This window comes from Trichoderma citrinoviride (assembly GCF_003025115.1).
Source record: "Trichoderma citrinoviride strain TUCIM 6016 unplaced genomic scaffold BBK36scaffold_12, whole genome shotgun sequence".
Classification (NCBI taxonomy): domain Eukaryota; kingdom Fungi; phylum Ascomycota; class Sordariomycetes; order Hypocreales; family Hypocreaceae; genus Trichoderma; species Trichoderma citrinoviride.
The window spans coordinates 1,143,197-1,163,483 of record NW_020194720.1 but is presented as its reverse complement, the minus strand read 5'-3'; the positions used below and the strand labels follow the sequence as shown (position 1 = coordinate 1,163,483).

The 20,287-nt window shown below is 52.9% G+C and overlaps 4 protein-coding genes across 4 annotated transcripts; 1 reads left to right on the top strand and 3 right to left on the bottom strand.

Moving 5' to 3' along the window:
- The first annotated feature begins 270 nt into the window (after window positions 1-270).
- On the top strand, window positions 271-1,851 carry BBK36DRAFT_1132479 (60S ribosomal protein l15). The gene is made up of 5 exons (XM_024892031.1): window positions 271-355; window positions 482-573; window positions 1,015-1,171; window positions 1,245-1,653; window positions 1,733-1,851. Exons 2-4 carry the CDS (start codon window positions 487-489, stop codon window positions 1,610-1,612), a joined length of 612 nt encoding a protein of 203 aa, XP_024747236.1. The 5' UTR covers window positions 271-355; window positions 482-486; the 3' UTR covers window positions 1,613-1,653; window positions 1,733-1,851.
- Window positions 1,852-3,391: 1,540 nt separating this feature from the next.
- On the bottom strand, window positions 3,392-7,597 carry BBK36DRAFT_67602 (putative RNA-binding protein; the record flags this gene model as incomplete). The annotated part of the gene is made up of 6 exons (XM_024898486.1): window positions 3,392-3,544; window positions 3,626-4,707; window positions 4,777-5,623; window positions 6,049-6,223; window positions 6,596-7,053; window positions 7,358-7,597. 6 exons carry the CDS (start codon window positions 7,595-7,597, stop codon window positions 3,392-3,394), a joined length of 2,955 nt encoding a protein of 984 aa, XP_024747235.1.
- A 6,271-nt stretch (window positions 7,598-13,868) lies between these two features.
- Window positions 13,869-15,413, bottom strand: BBK36DRAFT_1125328 (hypothetical protein; the record flags this gene model as incomplete). Its single annotated transcript, XM_024891274.1, has 1 exon — window positions 13,869-15,413. One exon carries the CDS (start codon window positions 15,411-15,413, stop codon window positions 13,869-13,871), a length of 1,545 nt encoding a protein of 514 aa, XP_024747234.1.
- Window positions 15,414-17,399: 1,986 nt separating this feature from the next.
- BBK36DRAFT_1125825 (hypothetical protein) lies at window positions 17,400-18,800 on the bottom strand (the record flags this gene model as incomplete). The annotated part of the gene is made up of 1 exon (XM_024891318.1): window positions 17,400-18,800. The coding sequence occupies one exon, from the start codon at window positions 18,798-18,800 to the stop codon at window positions 17,400-17,402; it is 1,401 nt and encodes a 466-aa protein (XP_024747233.1).
- Window positions 18,801-20,287: the final 1,487 nt, after the last annotated feature.

The window sequence follows — 20,287 nt, the reverse complement described above, 5'->3', positions numbered from 1 at the left end:
CCAAGTTTGCCTGCAGTGATTGCTCCAGCAGGTGTCGACCTTAGCTCGGAGAAAACTGCAAGCCCTCTAGCTTTCACCTTGTGGATCATCTCCGGTGAGCTCGCACGCACGCACCCTCACCTTGATGACTCAGCAATTCACCACCTCAAATCGCACACGAGGGCTCTGAGGGGCAAGTCCTAGCCCGCTAGCACTACAAACGGTCTAGCGCATCGCTTAACCCACAAACAGGCCCTTGGAATTTTCACGAGTCGCTTTTCGGTTTTGCAGCCTCCTCCGAAATTTCGACATCCCTCCCTCACGATCAAACCACCTTCAACTCACCCTCGGCAGGATAATATCTGACCTCAAGCCGGTACGTCTTCTTCCTTCCTCGTCCTATAGCAACCATCAATTCCTTTCCTTCTTCTTCTCTTCTGCCATTGAGAAGGGAGCGAGCACGCAAAGCTAACATTTGACCTCGTCGTCATCGCCGCAACAGCCAAAATGGGTGCCCTCAAGTATGTCGAAGAGCTCCAGAAGAAGAAGCAGTCCGACCTGGTCCGCTTCCTTCTGCGCGTGCGCTGCTGGGAAGTACGTTGCCACCACCAATGCGAATAGCTACGGGCACACAAACTCCCGAGACGAACGATATACCAAAAAAACGTTCTCTGTGGACGAGGGGGTGGGCTGGGACTAGGATTGAGGTCTCGAGGTGGTTTCGGGAAGAACAACTCGAAGTCTTGAAGATTCTCTGCTTCTCTCTTTACTCTCTCTCTCTTGTCGGCCTCCGTCTTCACGATGGATTACGTCTGCAGAATTTTTCCGGAAACTGAAAAATTTTGCACGATTGGTTCGTTGCCGTCAAACGGCGATGAACGACAATAAGAGAGAGACGGAAGAGAACGGGAAACTAAGACGAGAGCTTTCTTCTCACCCTCCTCGCTGCCAACACGTCTACACTCCCAGCCCATTGAACCCCCCTTGTCTTTGCTATACACTCGTTGAACATATGCTGAGAGTGCATCAATATAGTACCGTCAACTGAACGTTATCCACCGCGCCTCCCGCCCTTCGCGCCCCGACAAGGCTCGCCGCCTCGGCTACAAGGCCAAGCAGGGCTACGTTATCTACCGCGTGCGTGTCCGCCGTGGTGGCCGCAAGCGCCCTGCCCCTAAGGGTGCCACCTATGGTACGTTTTTCCTCCCCTCCCGCATCTGTTGTTTCTCGCTGCACAGAATACTGACATGAATCGCGATCAACAGGCAAGCCCACCAACCAGGGTATCAACCAGCTCAAGTACCAGCGCTCTCTCAAGGCCACCGCCGAGGAGCGTGTCGGCCGCCGCTGCGCCAACCTGCGCGTCCTCAACTCGTACTGGGTCAACCAGGACTCCACCTACAAGTACTACGAGGTCATCCTTGTCGACCCCAACCACAAGGCCATCCGCATCGACCCCCGCATCAACTGGATCGTCAACCCCGTCCACAAGCACCGCGAGGCCCGCGGCCTCACCTCCACCGGCAAGCGCTCCCGCGGCCTCAACAAGGGCCACCGCTACAACAAGACCACCGCCGGCCGCAGAAAGACCTGGAAGAGACACAACACCCTGTCCCTGTGGCGCTACAGGTAAGCGCCTTCCGCTGGGATGCGGAAGCGCTGACGGCGGCGTTGCGGCCGGAGGCGTTGTTGCGCGGCGGCGGCGTTCTGTGTGTTCTCCTGGGAGGGCTTCCATGGGGGAGAGAGGTCTTTACTTCCTCTTCTTCCTCCTCTTCTTTTTCGGTATTCTGCGGCGTGTTATTCCTCTTAATTTCCGGAATAGCCATGCTTGCAGAAGAAGAGAGGTCAGCACGATAACATGAAGAACGGAAAGCCGAGGGGCGGAGTTGAAAACGAAAAATGGGCCAAGGGATTTGCTTTCTTTGGTAGTTTTTACACAAAATGGAAATGGCATGAACACTTATTTCCGATGATACACATCGGGACCTGCGATGATGATATCTCTTTTTCCCTTACTCTTTTTTTCTCTTATGTAGAAAGCAATTGCGATTGTGAACTCTTCAAACGTTCATATCCTCTGTGACTGTGCCCCCCTTCCGTCACTCGTATACCAAGCTGTGTCCCTTCGACTGGGTCTTGTCATAAGAGGTCATCCACACGCAATAACAGGGAAAGTTATTATTGTAATCACGGCGCAAAGGCATTAAAACTTATGATAGAGACCGTCAGAATCAGTCTCAACTCCGGCATCATTTTACTATAGAGAAAGAAGGAAAAGAGAGCAAAAGAAGTCTTATCTAAGTACAAGTTCAGAAAGCTCGAACCCATCCCCTATCCTCTAAGACCTCCCCCTGCCAGGGCAAAAACAAGCCCGAAACCACACAGACCGTCCAACCTAGAAGAAAACTGCTGATTCGCCTGCCTCATCAGAGAGAGCTTAACCTATGGCTCCCAAAGTCCCAGGTGGTCGTGTGCCTTCTCCCTTAACATCATACAAGCCCCAACCCGCAGTTGTTCTGGTCCGAAAAGAAAATGGAAAAGAAAAAGAAAACGCAGAAGTAGTGAGAAAAGTCAAGAGGAAACAGGAAATATCCAGCTACCCAGTTCTACCCATTCGCAACATTGCCAGTTGAATTCGCACCAAGACCCAACCACTTTGTCGTGGAATTTGCGTTTTCTCCATCTGCGGCCTCCGTGAAGCTCCCAGCTTATAGACTCCATCTTGCGTTCGGCTGCCTGCCTCAACTGGATTGGCAAGTTACAGATCTCTTTAAGGACCTTGCTGAATTCCACGTGCGGCGTTCAGGATTCCAAGACATGTGTGCGTAAACGGCTTGACTGTCGTGATAAAGGGCCATTCCTGACCGTAGAACTGTGTACCAAAGGGGAAAATAGGGAAGAAATGAAGCACATCAGAAGACAAGAGAAGAATCGAAGATCAGAAGAGAAGAGTTGAAGAATACATTGGACGCCGACCAAAGTAAAATGGCGACGGTCCAAGTATAGATACAGGCCATGATCGAGGCTAGAAGGTCGCCTGGATTTGCTCTCAGCTCACAGCAGCTTCGACCACCAGGTGAAGAGACCACTTGAGGCCCATCGTGACGAATTTTTTTTTCTGGCTTTTTCTTGCTTGGTTCGTATTATACACCACAACGCAATCTCTCGCCAATGATGTTGCTCAGACCCTGAGCAGACCGATTCTGAGGAAAATATCGCGCTCGAACTCTAAGGAAAAGGTGAAAAGAAAATGGAAATAGTGTAACCATCATCGCCGTGCCGCATGAAGTCGTATTGCATTGAATGGCCATGAAGAAATAGATCGAATGCGAGAAGGGAAAAATTAGGGGTACAAGAGCACAGGCGCCGAGGGTCATAATACAGGCGATCCGTTGCGTTGAAGTGAGAACTTTTAGTAAGGGGGTCTCCAGCGTGCCTCACCGTCGTCCATCGGATTGTACTGGGGAGGTTGAATGAGGCCACTTGGGCCGGAAGCTGCAGAAGAGGGCGGCATCGACATCGTGGTGTTTCCGGAGAAAGGAGGCGGTGCCTGCTGGCGCATGCCCTGGCTTCCGGCACCATGAGCTGCCCCATTGACACTGCCGACGCTCGTAGGTAGCACAGGAGGCAGCACCGGAGGAAGCACCGGAGTGCCAGAGAGCCCTCGGCTGTGGCTCGGTCGCAGTGGGATCTGTCCCTGCGTGTTGTCGGCCGGCGTGGCTTGTCCGCTCGAGGCAGCACTTCCGCGATTGTCATAGGCGGCAATCTTGGCTTGGATCCGGCGTCCATAAGGAGTTGTGCGAATCTTGGGGAGGACGGGGCGAATAGCCTCCACAAGGCGGTGCTTCAGCTGGGGAGTAGAGAAGTCAAGGGCCGTCTGGACAACGTAGTTTGCAAACGAATCTTGGAGGCATCCCTCAATGTCCCCGAGTATCTCCGAGACGATCATGTCCTTGGAGGGAGGCTGAGCGCAGCGCAGGCATTTTTCAATCACGTTGGAGCTAAACTTGTGACGAGAGAGCATGCTGATGCAGCCCTCGAACGAGGCGACAATGGGCTCGGTGAAGGTGGGCTCGTGGAGGTCAATGATGTACTGGACAACGTAGTTGCCAAATGGATCCTGCACGAGGATGCGCGCGTCCTTGGTGATGCATTGGATCAGCCAGAGTTTCTGATCGCCAGTGGCGTGGTCGATGCAACGCTGCAGCACACAGCAGCCGTGTCTGTGAGTTCCGACCTCGACACACTTCTCGCCAACAGCATCAAAGATGAACTGAGCATCAGAGGCGGTAAGCTTGTTGAGGCACTTTTGGATGACGTGGTTGCCGTTGAGATCTTGGATGAGCTGGACAACTCGGTAGCGAAGGGCTTCGATGATGAGGTGGACTTGCTGAGGAGTGCTGACTTGCTCAATCATCTTTTGGAGGGCCCTTGTACCGTGTTGGTTCAGGGCGATGCGCACCATGTCTTGAGACGCGTTCTGGATCAAGACAGTTCTCTCATCGTCATTGCAGAACTCGAGGAGCTTTTGGCACAAATAATTACCAAACGGATCCGTCATGAGCTCGATGACATGCTGATTGGTCTCGAGCCAAATCATGTGAACTTGATCACTATCGCGTTCCTCCAGCTTCTTCTGGAGATAGCGGCAGCCATGTTGGTCTTTGCACAGTTCGTAAATCTGGCCTCGGAAAGACTCCAACGGCATGTTTTGGTACCGAGACATGGCTATAAAGAGGGCATTAGAATGATGAGCTTGAGTAGAGGGGATGGAGTCCTTGGCGCTCCTACACTCACCTTCACTGTCCAGTTGTCGGCGATGCTGGATAACTCGAGCCTGGCTATCGCGGTGCTGACCGCTCGGGGGAGAGTAAGGCACATTGCCGTATGGAGAGTAACTCTGTGGAGAGTAGGCATTTCCGTTACCAGCGCCGTTGATGTTCAACTGCTGCATCCCGGCAGAGAGCGCATTGCCCCCATACGACGAAGAAGACGTGGCGCTTGAGGGGGTGTAGCGGTAGAAGCTGGCGACATGCGAGCTTGATGCCGATGCTGAACTGCCGGGAGAGGCCATCGGCGCAGCGGTGTGCGGCGTTGCGAGAGGAGCCGCGGTTGTCATGGTTGGCCCGAAGGGAGCAGCGCTTGCCTGGAGGGCTGAGTTGATGGACGGATAGACAGCGGCCTGCTCACGACTGGCGTTGACGCCGTTGTCGTTGGACAGCTCGCGAGCATGCCTGATTGGCATGGCACCAGCAGGAATGCGGCCGATGCTCGCATTGTGGTTATGGAAATGCTGCTGGGCATGGTTATTGGCAATGGCGTTCATCATCGAGGCACCTCCAGAATTTTTGACCGTGGGGATGTCGTTGGCAGAATAGGAACTCTGGAGCTTGGGCGGCGCGTGAATCGCTTGAGGAGCACCAGAGACCTCGTTCGCATGATCAAGAGAATGGCGAAGAGAGGTGGCGCGAGCTCCAATGTTGCCCGCGTCGCCAGTCTGGCTGGTTGAAAGGCCGTTGATGGCCGACATGCTGTGTTGAGTGCGATGCCGGTTTACGCTCGTTCTCCAGTTGTGTGACGCCCGCGCCTCAGGATTAGGCGAGGGTGACAGAGCAAGATCAAGAGCTGCTGAAGACGCCGACAGCTAAGAGAGAGAAGCAGCAAGATTAGCAAGGTCGAGAATCCACTGAGAAGGAGAGCCAGGCCGGTATTACATGTGCAGTGCAAGAATACGGAGGGTGGATGTAGGGATGCAAAGTAGAGCAGTGGTAGGGAAAAGAAGAGAAAGAGGGGAAAGAAAGAGAAGGAAGGGAAAGAAAGGAAATCAAATTGAAGAGGAGAAATGCAAACGCCAGTCGGTGGCCAGCTGGGTGAAGCGAGGCAAAGGGGAGCACTGCCAGCTGCCAGCTGCCAAGCGGCCGTTGTCCGATCACGGCAACCTCAAAATTTGCCATACAAAGAAAGACATGGGAAACCGGCCATCCACACTGAGGTTCAACTCTTGTCTCACATCCAAAGCATTGGGAACGAAGAACGGAGCGAGAAAAGAAAAGGTGAAGCGAGGCTTACAATCTGATCGTCACGGCGAACAAGCGTGGGGAAGCTGTCGTCAGGTGGGTGTCCTCCAGATAGATGGTTGGTTTCGTCTTCGCCAAACAAGAAACGTGCAGTGTTGGTCTGATCAAGGTTCAGGTCGTAAAATCCATTCCTTGTCCGGGTGACGGGCATCGAATATCTGTTTGTTCTTCTATGATCAAGGGATGGTCAGCAGATGTAAGGAAGATCTCCAGCTCGAGGCAAGTCGAGACGCGAACAAAGTTGTGGCAGCTGGGGTTGCAAGCGGGCAGTGGGAGCCGTGTGCGCACGCAAGCAGTGTTGCTCGGTGCTGGAGCTGCATCACGGGCATCATTCCTGATGCTAAGCCATAGTAGCATATCGTGAGAGAATCAGCCGCGTGTCTGCACTCCGTGCTCCTGCAAGGCAGCTCATACAGGAGTCGAGGTGCACCAACACCTCCTACCAATACAACTCCGGGACCAAGCAATTACGCGCTTATCGAAGTATGCAGAGATTGAGGAAATGGGTATCGAGCAAGGCTTTTTGTCTGTCTACTTACGAGTTGGTCGATCTGTGGCTGCTCGGGTCTTGGCGAACAGCCTCTTCCTTGTCATCGTCATCGCTGTTGCGTCGCGTGGTAGGGACGGATCGTGATGGCATCTGGTGGTCGTCGAATCCGAATCGCTGCTGGAACGCACCCGTGCCAGGGGGGGAGGTCAGAAGCGATCCAGAGCGAGATGGTCTGTTGGACAAGTCTGGCGGAGAGGTCAGGCTCGAGGTCGAGTAGCGGTTTGGTCGCGAGAAGATGCCAGGAAAGCCGTTGTTGGTATTGGTGTTTCGGTACTCTGGAGGCGTGGTCGGCTCGGATTGATGCCCAGCAAATCTGTTTACCTCTTCTTCCATCTGCGCCAGTTCGAGAGCCTCTCGTCGCTGTTGCTGGTCCAGTTTTTGCATCTCGACTTCGAATCGCCGCCTCTGTTCTCGGATCCTCTCATATTCTTGTTTCTTCTTCTCTATCTAGAAAGTGGAAAGAGCAGAGTCAGCCGAGCTCGCGATTCCAACTCTCCCGATTCCTGTCAAGCTTTGAACAGCGCCCAACCCCGACGGCAGCGGCCGTGGGCGGGAAGCTGTCGCGCTTGAAAGCCATCGATCTCGCAGGCAAGGGGGCTACCTACCAATTGGACCTTGTGTAATGCCTGCACCGATGCCTGCGCCGGAGAGTCAGCCATTGTCGCACGTAAACAAGACAAACCAAAGCTGGGTCTACGCAGCGAGCAGCGGTGGACCAAGGCTGTCCTAAGCCAAAGCGCCTGCAACTCACATTATTATAGTCTTGAGAGGCGTCGATGACACGGGACGAGGACGCCAGGGAGTTGATGGAAGACAGTGTCTGCAGGAGCCCCGAGTCGGTCGTGAAGCGGCGAGGCAAGGAGGAGCGCAGATCATGATTCGCAGGCTGTTGCTGAGGGATGAGAGCGGCGCCGCGAGGAGGTGAGACAAGCGGGTTGATGGATGGTTCGTTCCTCGGCGGCTGCTGAGGGCGGAAGCGCATGTCCTCCATGGTTGGGGCGTCGGGGGAACGAGGGACGAACAGGACTCGTACAGGCCGAATTGGCTGCGCTCGGGACGGGGTCTGTTATATCACTGCAGACATGAAGCAGACGGGCAAAAGTCAGCACAGCTTGTCGTTGTGGACGACGAGGTTAGGGCCAGGCACAAGCCGGCGACGCTGGAGGAGGCGGGGTGGGATAGGGTCAAGGGATTGGACAGTTGACGAGACAAGATGCTCGGTGTTGCAGCCAGGACAAGGATGAGCCGGTGGATGCCCAGATGGCCTGGGCTGGGCTGGACTGGGGCCAGCGCGCCCGGCAGGGGTCTTTTTGGCGTGCGTCCAGCGTCCAGCGTCCAGCGTCCGGTTCCCACACGTCGTGCTGCAGGACGATCAGAGACTCGCGGAGGCCAAGTCGTCATCGCCTGGCTGCCAGCTCAGCATCATCAAGCTGATGTTGGTTCGGCTTCGGGTTTGGCGGATGGCGATGGCGAGGTGAAGCGAGGTGAAGCGAGGTGCAAGCCAGAGGAGCGGATGGCCAGGGCCAGAGCCAAAATCCAGTAGCCAAAGCTTACAGCTAAAGCCACAAGCTAGACGCAGCGCTCAACGCCGGTGCCAAGGGCAGGGAGGCGTCCATGGCCAATGTCACTGCCTGGCCAGCGTTTGCTCGAGCTGAATGGCTGGCTGGCAGAACGTGCTTGTGCTCGTGCTGGTGCTCCTCTTCACCCGCATTCCGACGATAGTGTCCTGGTTGTACGAAGCACCAAGGACTCAATGTCGGCCGCCCCCATCGAGCCAAGAGGGCATGTGAGAGCAGCAAGGAAAGCCAGCGGCGCCAGAAAGCCGCTGAAACCTTGCGTTCTCGCTTCGACATGCTTCGGCCAAAATTATCCTCTGGGGAAGCGAAGAAAGGCCAAGGAAAGAGGGAAGGATGAGGTTGGTGGATGCGACGTCTTGTGCCCGCAGCCTTGGACAAGCATCTATCGACAACAACGGTGGGAAATCCAAAAGGAAAGGGACATGAACGACCAGCGGGACGAAATTGATGGCATTGAAACACGCACTGGTTGGCGTACGTACCTCTATTTGCAATGTGCAAAAGTTCAAAAAGAGAAACGAAGGACGGTACAAGCGCAAGAAATCATCCGTACACGATGACTGACGCCGAGATGTCTTTCGCTCTGTAGGGCCGTTGCGCGCAAGACGTCCAAAGCCGTTGGCTCTCCCCCAGGAAAGTCAAGGTAAGAAAAGAAGGTCGGAACGGAGCCGGAGGAGCAAGACAAGCGGTTATGGGTACAAGGGGACAAATCCGAAAGCTCGTGAGGTGCGAGTATCTCAGATCTTCCTTCAGAAAGACACAAATACAGGGGTTATAGCGGCGAAGAGCGAGGAAGCAAGTCGGAGAGTTGGCAAGGGAAGAGGGAGGCCGGCCTGAAGCATTCTAAGTAGAGATTTGGGGAGATGATGAAACATCCAGCAGAACGGCGCTACTCCGTAGATTTTCTGGAGTCCTGTTTAGGCAAGTGGCGGAGGACACAAATTCGATCAATGGAGGTACAGACCTGGAAACTCGTAGCGGTTAGAAGGCTGCTAAGGCACTGCCCTGAGCCCTGAACCGCCCAATCGTTTAGTGGTCAGGGGCAGACGTTTAGTGACGGAACTGGGATGGTTGGAGGCGGATAAGGCGGACAGATGTCGAGAGGCTTTTGGCGGACGCCTTGTTCTGGATATGGCGGCTCAAAAAAGTGTGATGGAAAGCTTGGTTCAAGGCTTCCCAGCTAGGCATGATGCTAGGACGAGTCTCAACAAGCCAATTCCCCAGCACGGTGATGAAGGAATCCCCGCTGCTTGCCTCCTTGCAGTTGGAATTGACAGATGTTGTACGAAGTCAACCAGCAGCAACTCACTCGCACATAAAACGAGTGCATGTACTCCGTATGCCATCCGATTTTGCCACTTACATTGGCTCTCCTCCAGATTTGGATTCGCCAAGGTTTTGCTGGACTCAGGGGAGTCCCGAAGCCCAACCATAGAGAGACCGTGTGAGTCGCACTCACTACTTGCTTGCTAGTGGTTTCTCGCTTCGATTTGGCCGAAACGAGAGTTTCTGTGATGGCTTTAGCGCAAGACCTGCCCAGAATGGGGAATGACTCGGGATGACTTGTCGTCACTTTCATGGATGGATCACATCACCTACCTTCAGCCTGCTAAATTCTTGCAGCCCAAGTACACCTTGCGCCAAACTGCCACGGAAAAGCGCCTCTGGCAGATGTATGTTGAACGGTCCTGGGCGACAGGGCGAGACAAACGGCGCCGTGTCCACTGGTCTGCAGCCGTTGAGCATGTACATATTTGTAGCATGCATGTAGCATGTAGGTTGGAAGCTGTGGTAGCTGTATGTCATCTGCACGAGTGAGTTGTTTGCACTTCAAGTGCATCTTCATTGCATGCCGATGCAGCTGTGGGCGCATTGTCGAGACTGACACGCTGCTGGCGAGCGTACATGTATATACACGTACCTGGCTGAATCGAGCATCGCCGCGATTGGCCAATTCGGAGCTTCACGGCGAATTGCGTCGACGTCCTGGTATTTGGCTGCCTTATGAAGCTCGGTACGGTACAGGCAGGGTAGTGAAGCAGATGGAATACCGGCGCGATATGGATATGGATATGCCTGCAGGTACTTGCAACTTGTTATGGATCGAGGAGCAGCATTCAGGCCCAAGTCGAGCAGGTTGGGCTTCCAGTTAGTACAGAATCGGTACGAGACGCATCCTCGCTCTTCTTCTTGTGCCCTTAGCAACGCAACCTGCAACGCCACGCCGGCAGCCTTCAGAACTCGAGAGGCGCTGCAATTGGACGTCCGAGATGCAAATCGCATGCATGGCGCGCCGTAATTACAAACCTCATCAGCCATCCGACTGTGCAGATAGTGCTGCTATAGAGCCCAGTAACAGAGCAGAATCGGAGCCGCAACGGGACTGGTGGCGATGCTCTCAAGTCTGCTTCGTAAACGCAAGTCAGCATCCGACAGAGCTGCAACCACGCCCTGTACAAAGCAGTGCAGCATGTAGACGCCCCAAACCGTGCAGCTTTGATCCCGCGTCTGCCCCTCATGGCTGGATGTATGTATTGATTGTTCAATAATTACCCCATATAGATACTACCTTACCCTGGGCACTCCGTAGAGGAGTCATGGTCAAGTATTCAAGGTGAGATCAGACCTGCTGATTGTTAGTATCTCGCCGGCTGGTACGAAGTATTACCTACCAGTCAATTGATCGCCTTGCACACCTCGCTCCACCTCCGGTCAAGCCCCCTTGAATGCCGGTGAGAACTCGAAGATTTCTGGATATCGTCTTGCTGTTCGGCGAGTCTCTCGTGGTCCCAAGATGGCCTGCAAGTGACTTTTCCTCAAGTTGAAGTTGAATGCCAAACATCGAACTGTCCTGAATATGATACCTTTCTTATTCTGTAGACCTTCTGAAGTTTCATGAACCGAGAGACTTCCGGCGTTGCAAGAAACAGCGACCTTAGTAGCTTCCATTTGCGATATCAAGATACTAATGTATAGGGACTAAGTACAATGGCAGGAGCACTGGACCTGGCAGTGACGCGACATGACGATGGATGTTTAAGCCTCAGGCACATTGAAATCTCAGCATCACCACCTTTCATACTCTTCAACTTGACACCGGACATTTTGCTCTTTTACCGATGATTTCTTACGCCTCGTGCGCGGCTCGCCTCCAGACCCATGCAAAAGCCGACAGACTGTCCGTCACTGCGGGCGACAAACACCGGAGACGCCTCAACCCGTATTACAGGTAATGCTCACGCTCACGCCCGCAGGCTTACAACATGGGGCTCTCGGTTTCGCGCTCCATCCATCGAGAAATCGACCTGCTTCATCATTGAACAGCAGCGGCTGCCTGCCAGAATTAGAAACCGCGAGTTTATCTGGACGTTCCACGAGCGGCTGAGGCGGGTAGTACCTCCGATCGCTTCGAACCCAAGCGCCTCTTCCGGCGGTCTCGATATGCGAACGCCTGGCCCGAATACAGGCCCCGACTCGGCTTCCTCACAGGACCAACGATTGACTGTGCTCCGCGCTAAAACGTGAAGGAGCGAGGGGGTCTCTGGGGGACCCTGGTCTGGATCTTCTTGATGACTCGACGAGCCTGGAGAGTTTGCTCGCTAGCCGGCTCCTTCAAGCACGTCGTCTCAGGCTCGAGGAATGCCATATCCTGGAACCGACACAGGCACGTGTACGCATCTGGCGGTTGGTTGAGGTCACCTCAGCTCTTATCAGCCTCTGCTACATGTCTCTGGAGGTGATTTTTGTTTTCTTTTCTTGTCTGTTCATCTCGGTATCGGTTGCCTGGTGCGAGGCAGGGCTGCCCCATACAAGCCCGGAGCGCAGCACCTAACTTGTGCCCTAGCAGAGCCGTTCCGTGGCAGCAGTGAACTATGCACGTACGTATGTGATGCATACCTTAGACTAACTACGTCTGTCCTTTGTTCATGCGCAGCAGATGGATCTCTTCACTGCCAGCAGTGCCCTGTTCGCAATGCAGTGCTACGATGCGCAATCTACTCCGTACGCAACGCTTGCTCGTACAACAATGACAGCCATCTCTTCCACGGCGAGAGATTAAGCACGAGCGCGAACACAGCAACGTCGACTTTTGAGTCTGTGCACTTCCTCGGGGCCAAGCTTCCAGACAGGGGCTGGTCTTTGATATCGCCCAATATGAGTTGCAAGAGGCTTTCAGGCGGACGTGCGGGGTTGCAAGGGGAGCTGTTTGGCCTCAACTTGTCGCCTCGCCTTTCGTTGGCCGAGATTGCCGCTTTCCTGCCTCCTTGACCCGCAAGAGGCTGTTCTCGAAAGCATTTCGTCATCAGAAGTGAGAGCTGAGGAGGCTAGGCTGGATTGAACCTAGAGATGGATCTACCAGCATCCTGCATAGCCTTAGATGCGGTTTAATTAAGCACCACGGATCGGCTGCTCTGCGAAGGGAGGGGTCCAGCTGCCGTGCTGTAGTAGCTTGGAGCTGAGATGCTTTGCTCCTGGGAAGGTTCGTCGGTGTCCTGCCTCAACGCTCCCACTCTTTCAGCATAAGGCTTGATGGCTATACAATGTTGCCTCGCTTTTTTCATTGCCCCTTACTGACCATGCTACCGGTCGTTCCACCGAAGCGAGCCATCATACTTTGATTCTGATACAGACAATTCGACTACTGCGTGATTGGTGCGATGGTGATAGTGAGTTGGTGGTGTGGGCCTGGTTTGGCATACTTGCCTATATATTAAACTGAGGCCACAATGCCCAACTGGCATGAGGAAACGAGTTCACTCTATGATCTCTCATATATATATGTGTGTGTGGCGATTCATGTATATATAACCCAAGGTTACATGTATCTAAAGTCATTGTTAGGTGGCAACAGCATGAGGTAGATGAAGTCTCATGCTATGTTAAGTGGTGACATCTCTTCCTAGCTTGACGGAAGGGAAATGTAGCCTTTTATCTTTGGTATGAGCAAGTGAAAGAGGCCACTTAGATATTGAAGAGATTGCTCGGTTCATCAGATACCGTCGAGCTATCAAACGTCCCTTTTCCAGGAGACTTGAGGAACGGATCAGGCCCATTAATACGACTAAAGATGGAGGCAAACTTCGGTCCAGAAAGGTTTCTGCCCAATCCCCGACAAAGTACACGGAAATATAAAGAATAAAATATACTATATATAATCTCTGGCCATCTCTTGCAAGCGCCTACAGGTTACATACAAGTAGCAACGCCGGAAGATTCCCGATGTAACACCAGAATGTCGTGGGAAAAGGGGGTGGATTGAAAGGCGGCTAAACACAGGTCATCAATATGGATATATGGGATTCCGTCGATGTACTGTCCTCTCTCTCTCTTAGGCAGAGACTAGATGCCTCTGTATCGCGTTTTCCCCGGTACAACGTTCAGTGTCTGAGGCTCTGTTTGCCGTTTTCCAGCTTTAATGTGAGAGGCCAAGGGGTCGGCGAGAGATCCGCCCGTTGTGCTCTGGGCGGTGTGGAATAACAGGAAACAATTGCCTTCTTCTTTTTTGCCATTGAAAGAGACTTAGGGGTAGTTTTGTTTTTTATAGCATTAGAATCGTCTGACCAAGATAAATGATCAGCTGCGTGAACCCATTATCGCCATCACATTGTAACCAACCCCTGAATATCCTCCAACTCCCAAAAATGCCATGTTCCATCTTATGACTCTCTCACATCAGGCTTCGCCTCAAGCCTTGGTAATGGACAAAGCATTCTCCAACATTGTCGCATTAGTCAACAGCTCAACCGTCAAATGCGCCATCACCCTCGCCATAACCTCCGTCTGCTGATACGAATACGGCGTGTTCGCCACAGCCGCATACGCCGCCTCATGGTTATACGCACAAATCCCGCCCTCCTTACATAGGTTCCAGAACGGCATCAAGACGACCCTGTCCGCACTGGTCACCGCGTGAGTCGTCGGATCGACGACGTTGCCTTGCGGCCAGCTGGCGTCTGTGCTGGCTGCCGACACGGGGCTGGTGATCCAGTCGGTTTGGGATCCGTAGTCGGGGAGATTGACGAGTCTGATGACTTCGCTGACGAGATCCTGGGTGGGCACTTCGAAGGACGGGTAGGGAGTGTCTGTGGAGGTGCTTTTGACTGTGGGAGCGATGGCTGACTCTACGGCTGCGGCGATGGCGTCGAGGTCTTCGGTCCAGCGGGTTCGAAGGTCGAAAACGACGTCTAGCTCGTTGGACGTCATGTTTCCGGGGAGAAAGAAGGTGTTGGAGGCAGTGGCGGAGTAGGTCCTGAAGAGCTCGATGGCGAGGACCAGGGGGCCGTTTGTATCGGCAGAGGCGTGGCCGCTGGGCCCCAGACAGGTGACGTTTACGCCCGTCTTGACGTTCAAGTCGTTCTCGACGGAACAGTTGACGCTCGGGTAGGTTCCGGTTGCCAACAAAGAGGTCACTGAACTCTGGACAGCGGAAAGAGAAGGCCCCTCCAGACCAAACGCGATAGCCCCTTGCACCACGTTGCATTCCGCGTTGAAGACATCCTCCACAGGCGTAGCGGTAGAGCCAGTTCCGGGCCATCCTGACGCTGAGTCAATGTCCCGTACTGCAAGCATGCCTTGATACGCGCGTTTCACGGCAGCGGCGTGTGTGTCCTCGATGAACTTGGAGTAGACATTGAGTCGCGCGTTCATAGGCACGATGCCGTTGGCGTTGGCTGGATGACCAAACAGCCAGATGGGAGAGCTGTCAAAAGCGCCAGCTTCTAGCAGAGTGTGTTTTCCAGCGCCGTTCTCCTCATCGGGAGTGCCCTGGACGATGAGGCGAGCCGGAATGCCGAGGTCAATGGCCGCCTGTCGCGCGAAATCGGCCATGGCCAACGCAACGAGTAGAATATGGTTGTGACCGCAGGCATGGTGAATGTCCACCAGGGCATCGTACTCTGCCATGAAGCCAATGGTCGGCAGCTCCGCGTCCGCAGGCGTGCCGGCGGGACGGTTCTCGAACTCGAGGGTCCAGGCGGTGGGCATGCCGAAGGAGCTGGGCGTTACGGTCCATTGGCCCGGCCTGGTGTTTGTGTAGTAGTCAACGACTCGATCGTGGGCGTAGTGCTCTGCGAGTCCGATTTCTGGGTGATTCCAGACGTCTTGGGCGATTTGGCGGAGGTCCGGGTATATGCTTGCAGAGATGTTGGAGAGGAGGGCTGGGAGGTTGGTCAGGTCGGCTGCGTGGCCGCCTGCTATGAGGAGTGAAATAACTGATGATTTTGACCACATGGTTATGGGAAAGGTTGTGCTTCTGCTAATCTTCTCCCTGTCCGTTGGTTCATGGGCATGTTGCTGTCTTTATATCTCTCTCTCACTTGCTGTTCCAGATCTCATTACTGTCCATATGATCACCCCCCTTTTCTGCACGTAATGCTCCGCTGGTTACGATGGCCCTCATCCTTCTTGGATTATTAACCGTTGCCAGCAACGTTGTAGCTATTATGGAACTGTCGAGGGTCTTTCCAGTATGCTGGGCACCAGAGGAATCAGATTGGCGAGCGACACCGTTACGTCGGATCCCGTTGCCGGCGGCTCAGGCGGTTCAGCTCTCAAGGTGGGGATACTATCATCTTGTTTACTCAGGCGCTCGACACTTCGCCGAAAAGACTCCTAGGATGATAAACTGCGGCACGTCTTACATTTCAAACAAAGAGGCGGTGACAACGCATCTGTTGAGTAAACACAAATTGGAGGAAACAAAGGGTCTTGGGGGTCACGGAAAGGCTATAAGCTCGTCAAGTCCGATTAGGACTTGAGTCCAGGGGCTGTTGTAAATTGAGAATGGACTTCACCTACCTAGTTACAAGGGTCAGTTCGAAAGTTCAATTGGCTTTTACACTTCTTGCGGGAGAGTTGCCGGAGTTGTGTAACCAACCTGGCCATAGGTCAGCAGACTGTATCTGGTTGTCATTGGCTGTTGGACTCAATGATGATTGAGTCACTTGCAGCATAGGCCTAACATGGTTCATTTGTACTGGAAATTTCTCTAGTATTAGGTTACCAGTGTGTATGAATGGAGATGAAGGGAAAACGTAAGTCATTTTCTCATTTTTGTTAGCATTTCTTTACCTCGGAAGAACGATACCATCGGTGGTGAGACTGAACAATGTCACCTGGAGCTATAATCGTGCAAGATAGTTTGGCAAGTCATTGCTAAACGTGTATAAGTAATCCCTTTCTCCACGATCACGCAGTAGTAGATGGAGACAACGCCATGCCGGCTGCGCGGCTCGGAGCGAAATCCCAGTGTCAGGGGCATGTGGACATGGTGTCAGCCCTTGTCTATTGATCCTCAGTATCAACCCAGAGAATTTCTATACTATATCCTCCGGATCCAACCTTGTTCACATCCAAGTTGTCAGCAGAGAATGTTGGAATGGGGACATACGATATGCATGGCGAGTGTGGGTTTCGCTTGGTTCCGCGGCTTCATGATCAGGAACTTTCCTCAGTGTCAAATGTAGACTTCAGTCCTTAAAATTTGTTTGTATCTATAGTTGATTGTTCAGCACGAGTGCTCAACATAGGCGGGACTTGCCATTTCACTTATAAATATTTAGACCAAGAGCATTGTCACGATGATCGGGACGATTCGATCGGTTGTCTTCTCAGATCTATGTGAGAATACTGAAGTGGAGAACTGCAACACAATCCCTGATTAGTTTGTGGATAAGACGGCACGAATAAGTAATCTTCAAGAGCTTTTCCAATAGTCTAGAGGGCTAGAATCGTCGAAGACTTTGGCATGGGATTCATGTTGAGGCTCGCGATGGTTTTCATTGGGGTTTCACAACATAAGCGACGAGAGTAATGCCATGATCTTTGACCGAGAGTCTGTGACCGCTTATTAAAGAAAGAAGGACATATTCTTAAAGTCATGAAACTTCCTTCCTCTGGTGGCAAATGGCATGTTGAGTAGACTTCATATGTGCATACAGGGCATCACAGATCATACTCGACTTTTCGACAAGGCACGAAGTTACTTTTTACTCGCTCAAAGAACGGATCCTCGATGTTATGTATCACATGTCCAACATATGAATGTTTGAAAGATTACCAGCGAATTCCTTGGTGATATTCTCAGATACATCACCAGTCTATAAATACATCATCACCCGGAACCAAGCCTAAACACACAACCTCTTAGTATATACCCTCCGACAACCTATTATCTCCCATTCACCCACTAGCCCGGTTAATGTGAACACTATACGCTCAACCAGCCTGATACACCGCCAGAGCCGCAACATGCGGATTCAGCATGGTCAAGTTGTATGGCGTAACAGTGAGATTCGTATCCGTAAGCGCAAGGAACATGGTTCCATTGATAGCTGGATCATGATCCCACGTCGACACATTGGGCTGGAACGTAAAGGCCGTGTTGTCCCGCAGGCTCACGTTGAGCAACGGAGAATACGTAACGTTCAACTGCGACACCCAGGCAGCAAACTTGGGCTGTTTGACATTGGTAGTGGTCACATAGCTGTTGTTTGGCCCGACTAACTGTCCTGGGTTATCCCATTGCAGGAATACCTGGCGGCCTGGATACGAAAGGGGAAGGCTGCGATTCTGGGAAATAGCCGGCGCGCAGTCCAGAGCCTTGTTCGTGGCGTTCAAGCAGAGTTCAGAGCGAGAAATGTTCTGGGTAGACAGAGTGTTGGCCCAGCCGCCGGTTGTCTCGTTAAAGGCATCAGAGCCATTGATGCGAGCCGGATTAGGTTGGTTGAGGATGTGCAGCGCAGGAAAGTTCTGCCACACCAGTCGAGTCTGGTTGAATGGACAACTCGAAATGTACGGAGCCAAAAGAGTCCACGCCCAGCTCTGAGGAATTCCCACCGTGTGCCACTCCGGCATGGGGAACTGCCCGCCGAACTGACGGAAGATGAGCTGCTGACGAGCCTCAATCGTGATGCTTTGGAGGAGCAGCTGAGCAGCCGGTCCCGAGTTCAGGTGCGGCAAGAAGCCATACACACCCGCCTCTCCCCAACGCGTAAGCTTCTGGTTGAAGTCGATGAACTCTCGGACGTTGGAAACCGGGTAGTTGTAAGTACACTGCTTCGGCGCTTGCGGGCCGAGCATGTTGGTGATAACAGTGGCGTGCCCAATCTCCTGATCGGCCATGTACTCAATGAGGAACCTCTCCTCGGCATTGATCCCATTGGCTTCCCACTCTTCAACAGTGAAGTTCTGCAGACCCCAATGGAACAGGTCGAGTTCAATCCATTCCTGATACAGAGCCAAGGCTAACGATTGGTAGTCGAAATCGCTTTGGACACGATATACTGGAGCCGAGCCGTTGGTTCCAATACCGCCGCTGGGCGTAAACGGCGCAGGTTGAGGGGCGTGAAGCTTGCCATCCGCAGTGTAGTTGAATGAATCCGGAGCCGGAGGCAGAGGCGGGATCGCAGAGGCTGTAACGGTGGTTGAGAGAGCACCCGTAGTCGAGGCTGGGGGTCCCGTGAAAGTGCCATGGGAAGTGACATTGGTCTGAGGCACCACTGCTGGAGTCACCGTTTCGGCTTCTGAAAAAGTAGTCGTCGGCGTGACTAGTTTCGGGACAGCTTGGACGAGTACCACGTTCGAGAGGGCGAGAAGCCCTGCGTTTTGCAGCCGCATGTTGCCGATCATGATCCCTTTACTTAACAGGACACAACCGAAGGCGAGGCGTGCTGTGAGAAGCAGGATTGTAAGCAGTCAACGGATATGCCTGGTCTTATAATGCCCCCGAGCCTGTGGATTCTTCTTACACCCACCCAACCTGATGGACATGCCGAAACACCCGCCGCCAGATGCCACTCACTCATGTGAAAACGCGGGAGTGTCTGTCACTCGAGACTCAAGTCACCACGTCCAGCAGCTCAAGTCATGACGTGTTCACAGCTGAAAGCCGGAGTAGAAACCCGATGTGACGGCGCCATTACAGCATGGCAAATAATGGCGTCGTCATCGGAATTCGTGGTATGCGGATGCCTTTTGCGTGTCGCGATGTGGCGCAGATGCAAAGTTTATCTCGCAGCATGTCATAATCCCTGTGTGATACAACGTGGAATCAGATACCTGACCCTTCCCCTTCCAAGGCGGACGAGAGGAACTGGAGACTGCTGTCGTCATGGTACGGGCCGTCTGTCAAGGTGGATGTGCGTTGCGCGGTGGTATATCGATGTATCTGTCTCGTCGGTCAGTGATGTGGTGACACTGGAAATCTATGATCCCGATACTTCACCTTGCTGTGTAAGACATACCAAGTAAGTGGCGACGGCATTTCGACATGACTGCGAATTCGCACCGAGCAAGGCTGATGCATGGCAAGGCGGTTTGCCTGCTTCGCGTGTAACGAGGCATGGATGACGAAGTGGTGATGAAGTGGTGACAGGGCTGACTGTAAGCGGTGGATCACGGCAAAATGCTGAATATATGGCAAAACTGCCCATCTCTATGTGATCAAGTGAAATAATGTTCTAAAACGTCTTTAACAGGAGTCATAAGAAGAAGATGAAGGACATGAACCAATTGAAGCAGCGATTATGCATCACGGATGTTCTCACATCACTGCTTGACCCGTCAGGAAGCGGCTATCCAATACCCCAGATCGGCTACCAGCCTTCTATGCCAATATGTGATAGAGTTACTCTGTACTCGGTAAATAGGTAAACTATTTAGTGGAGTAAAGCTTATAGCAAAACTAGAACATCGTGATAGTATCAGACATGAGCCCTCCTCTCTACCATGACTGTAGCAGTACTAAAAATAACATTCGCTGCGTGATTTTTCATAAGCGCGTCAACCAAGTATCGCCACTATCCATCCAAACCTTCCTTTTCGATTCCTCTGCCATTCACTATTGAAGGACATATCTTTTTCGTAATGGACCTGCTGAGAACGACGATGCTCGTGTATCTGTCTGAATTCGAGTTGACCATGCAGCTACATGTATCGATGTTGCATGGCGATTGGTGCACATGCAGCGCCATCCAAGATGTATGATTGGATTGTCACTGGCCAGTAAGGCTTCGAATGCTTGTCGCTTTGTCCCATGGCGATTGGGCGCCCTCATAGCTGCCTAATTCATTCGTGTCTTCAAATTCTACAGCCAGAGCACAGCG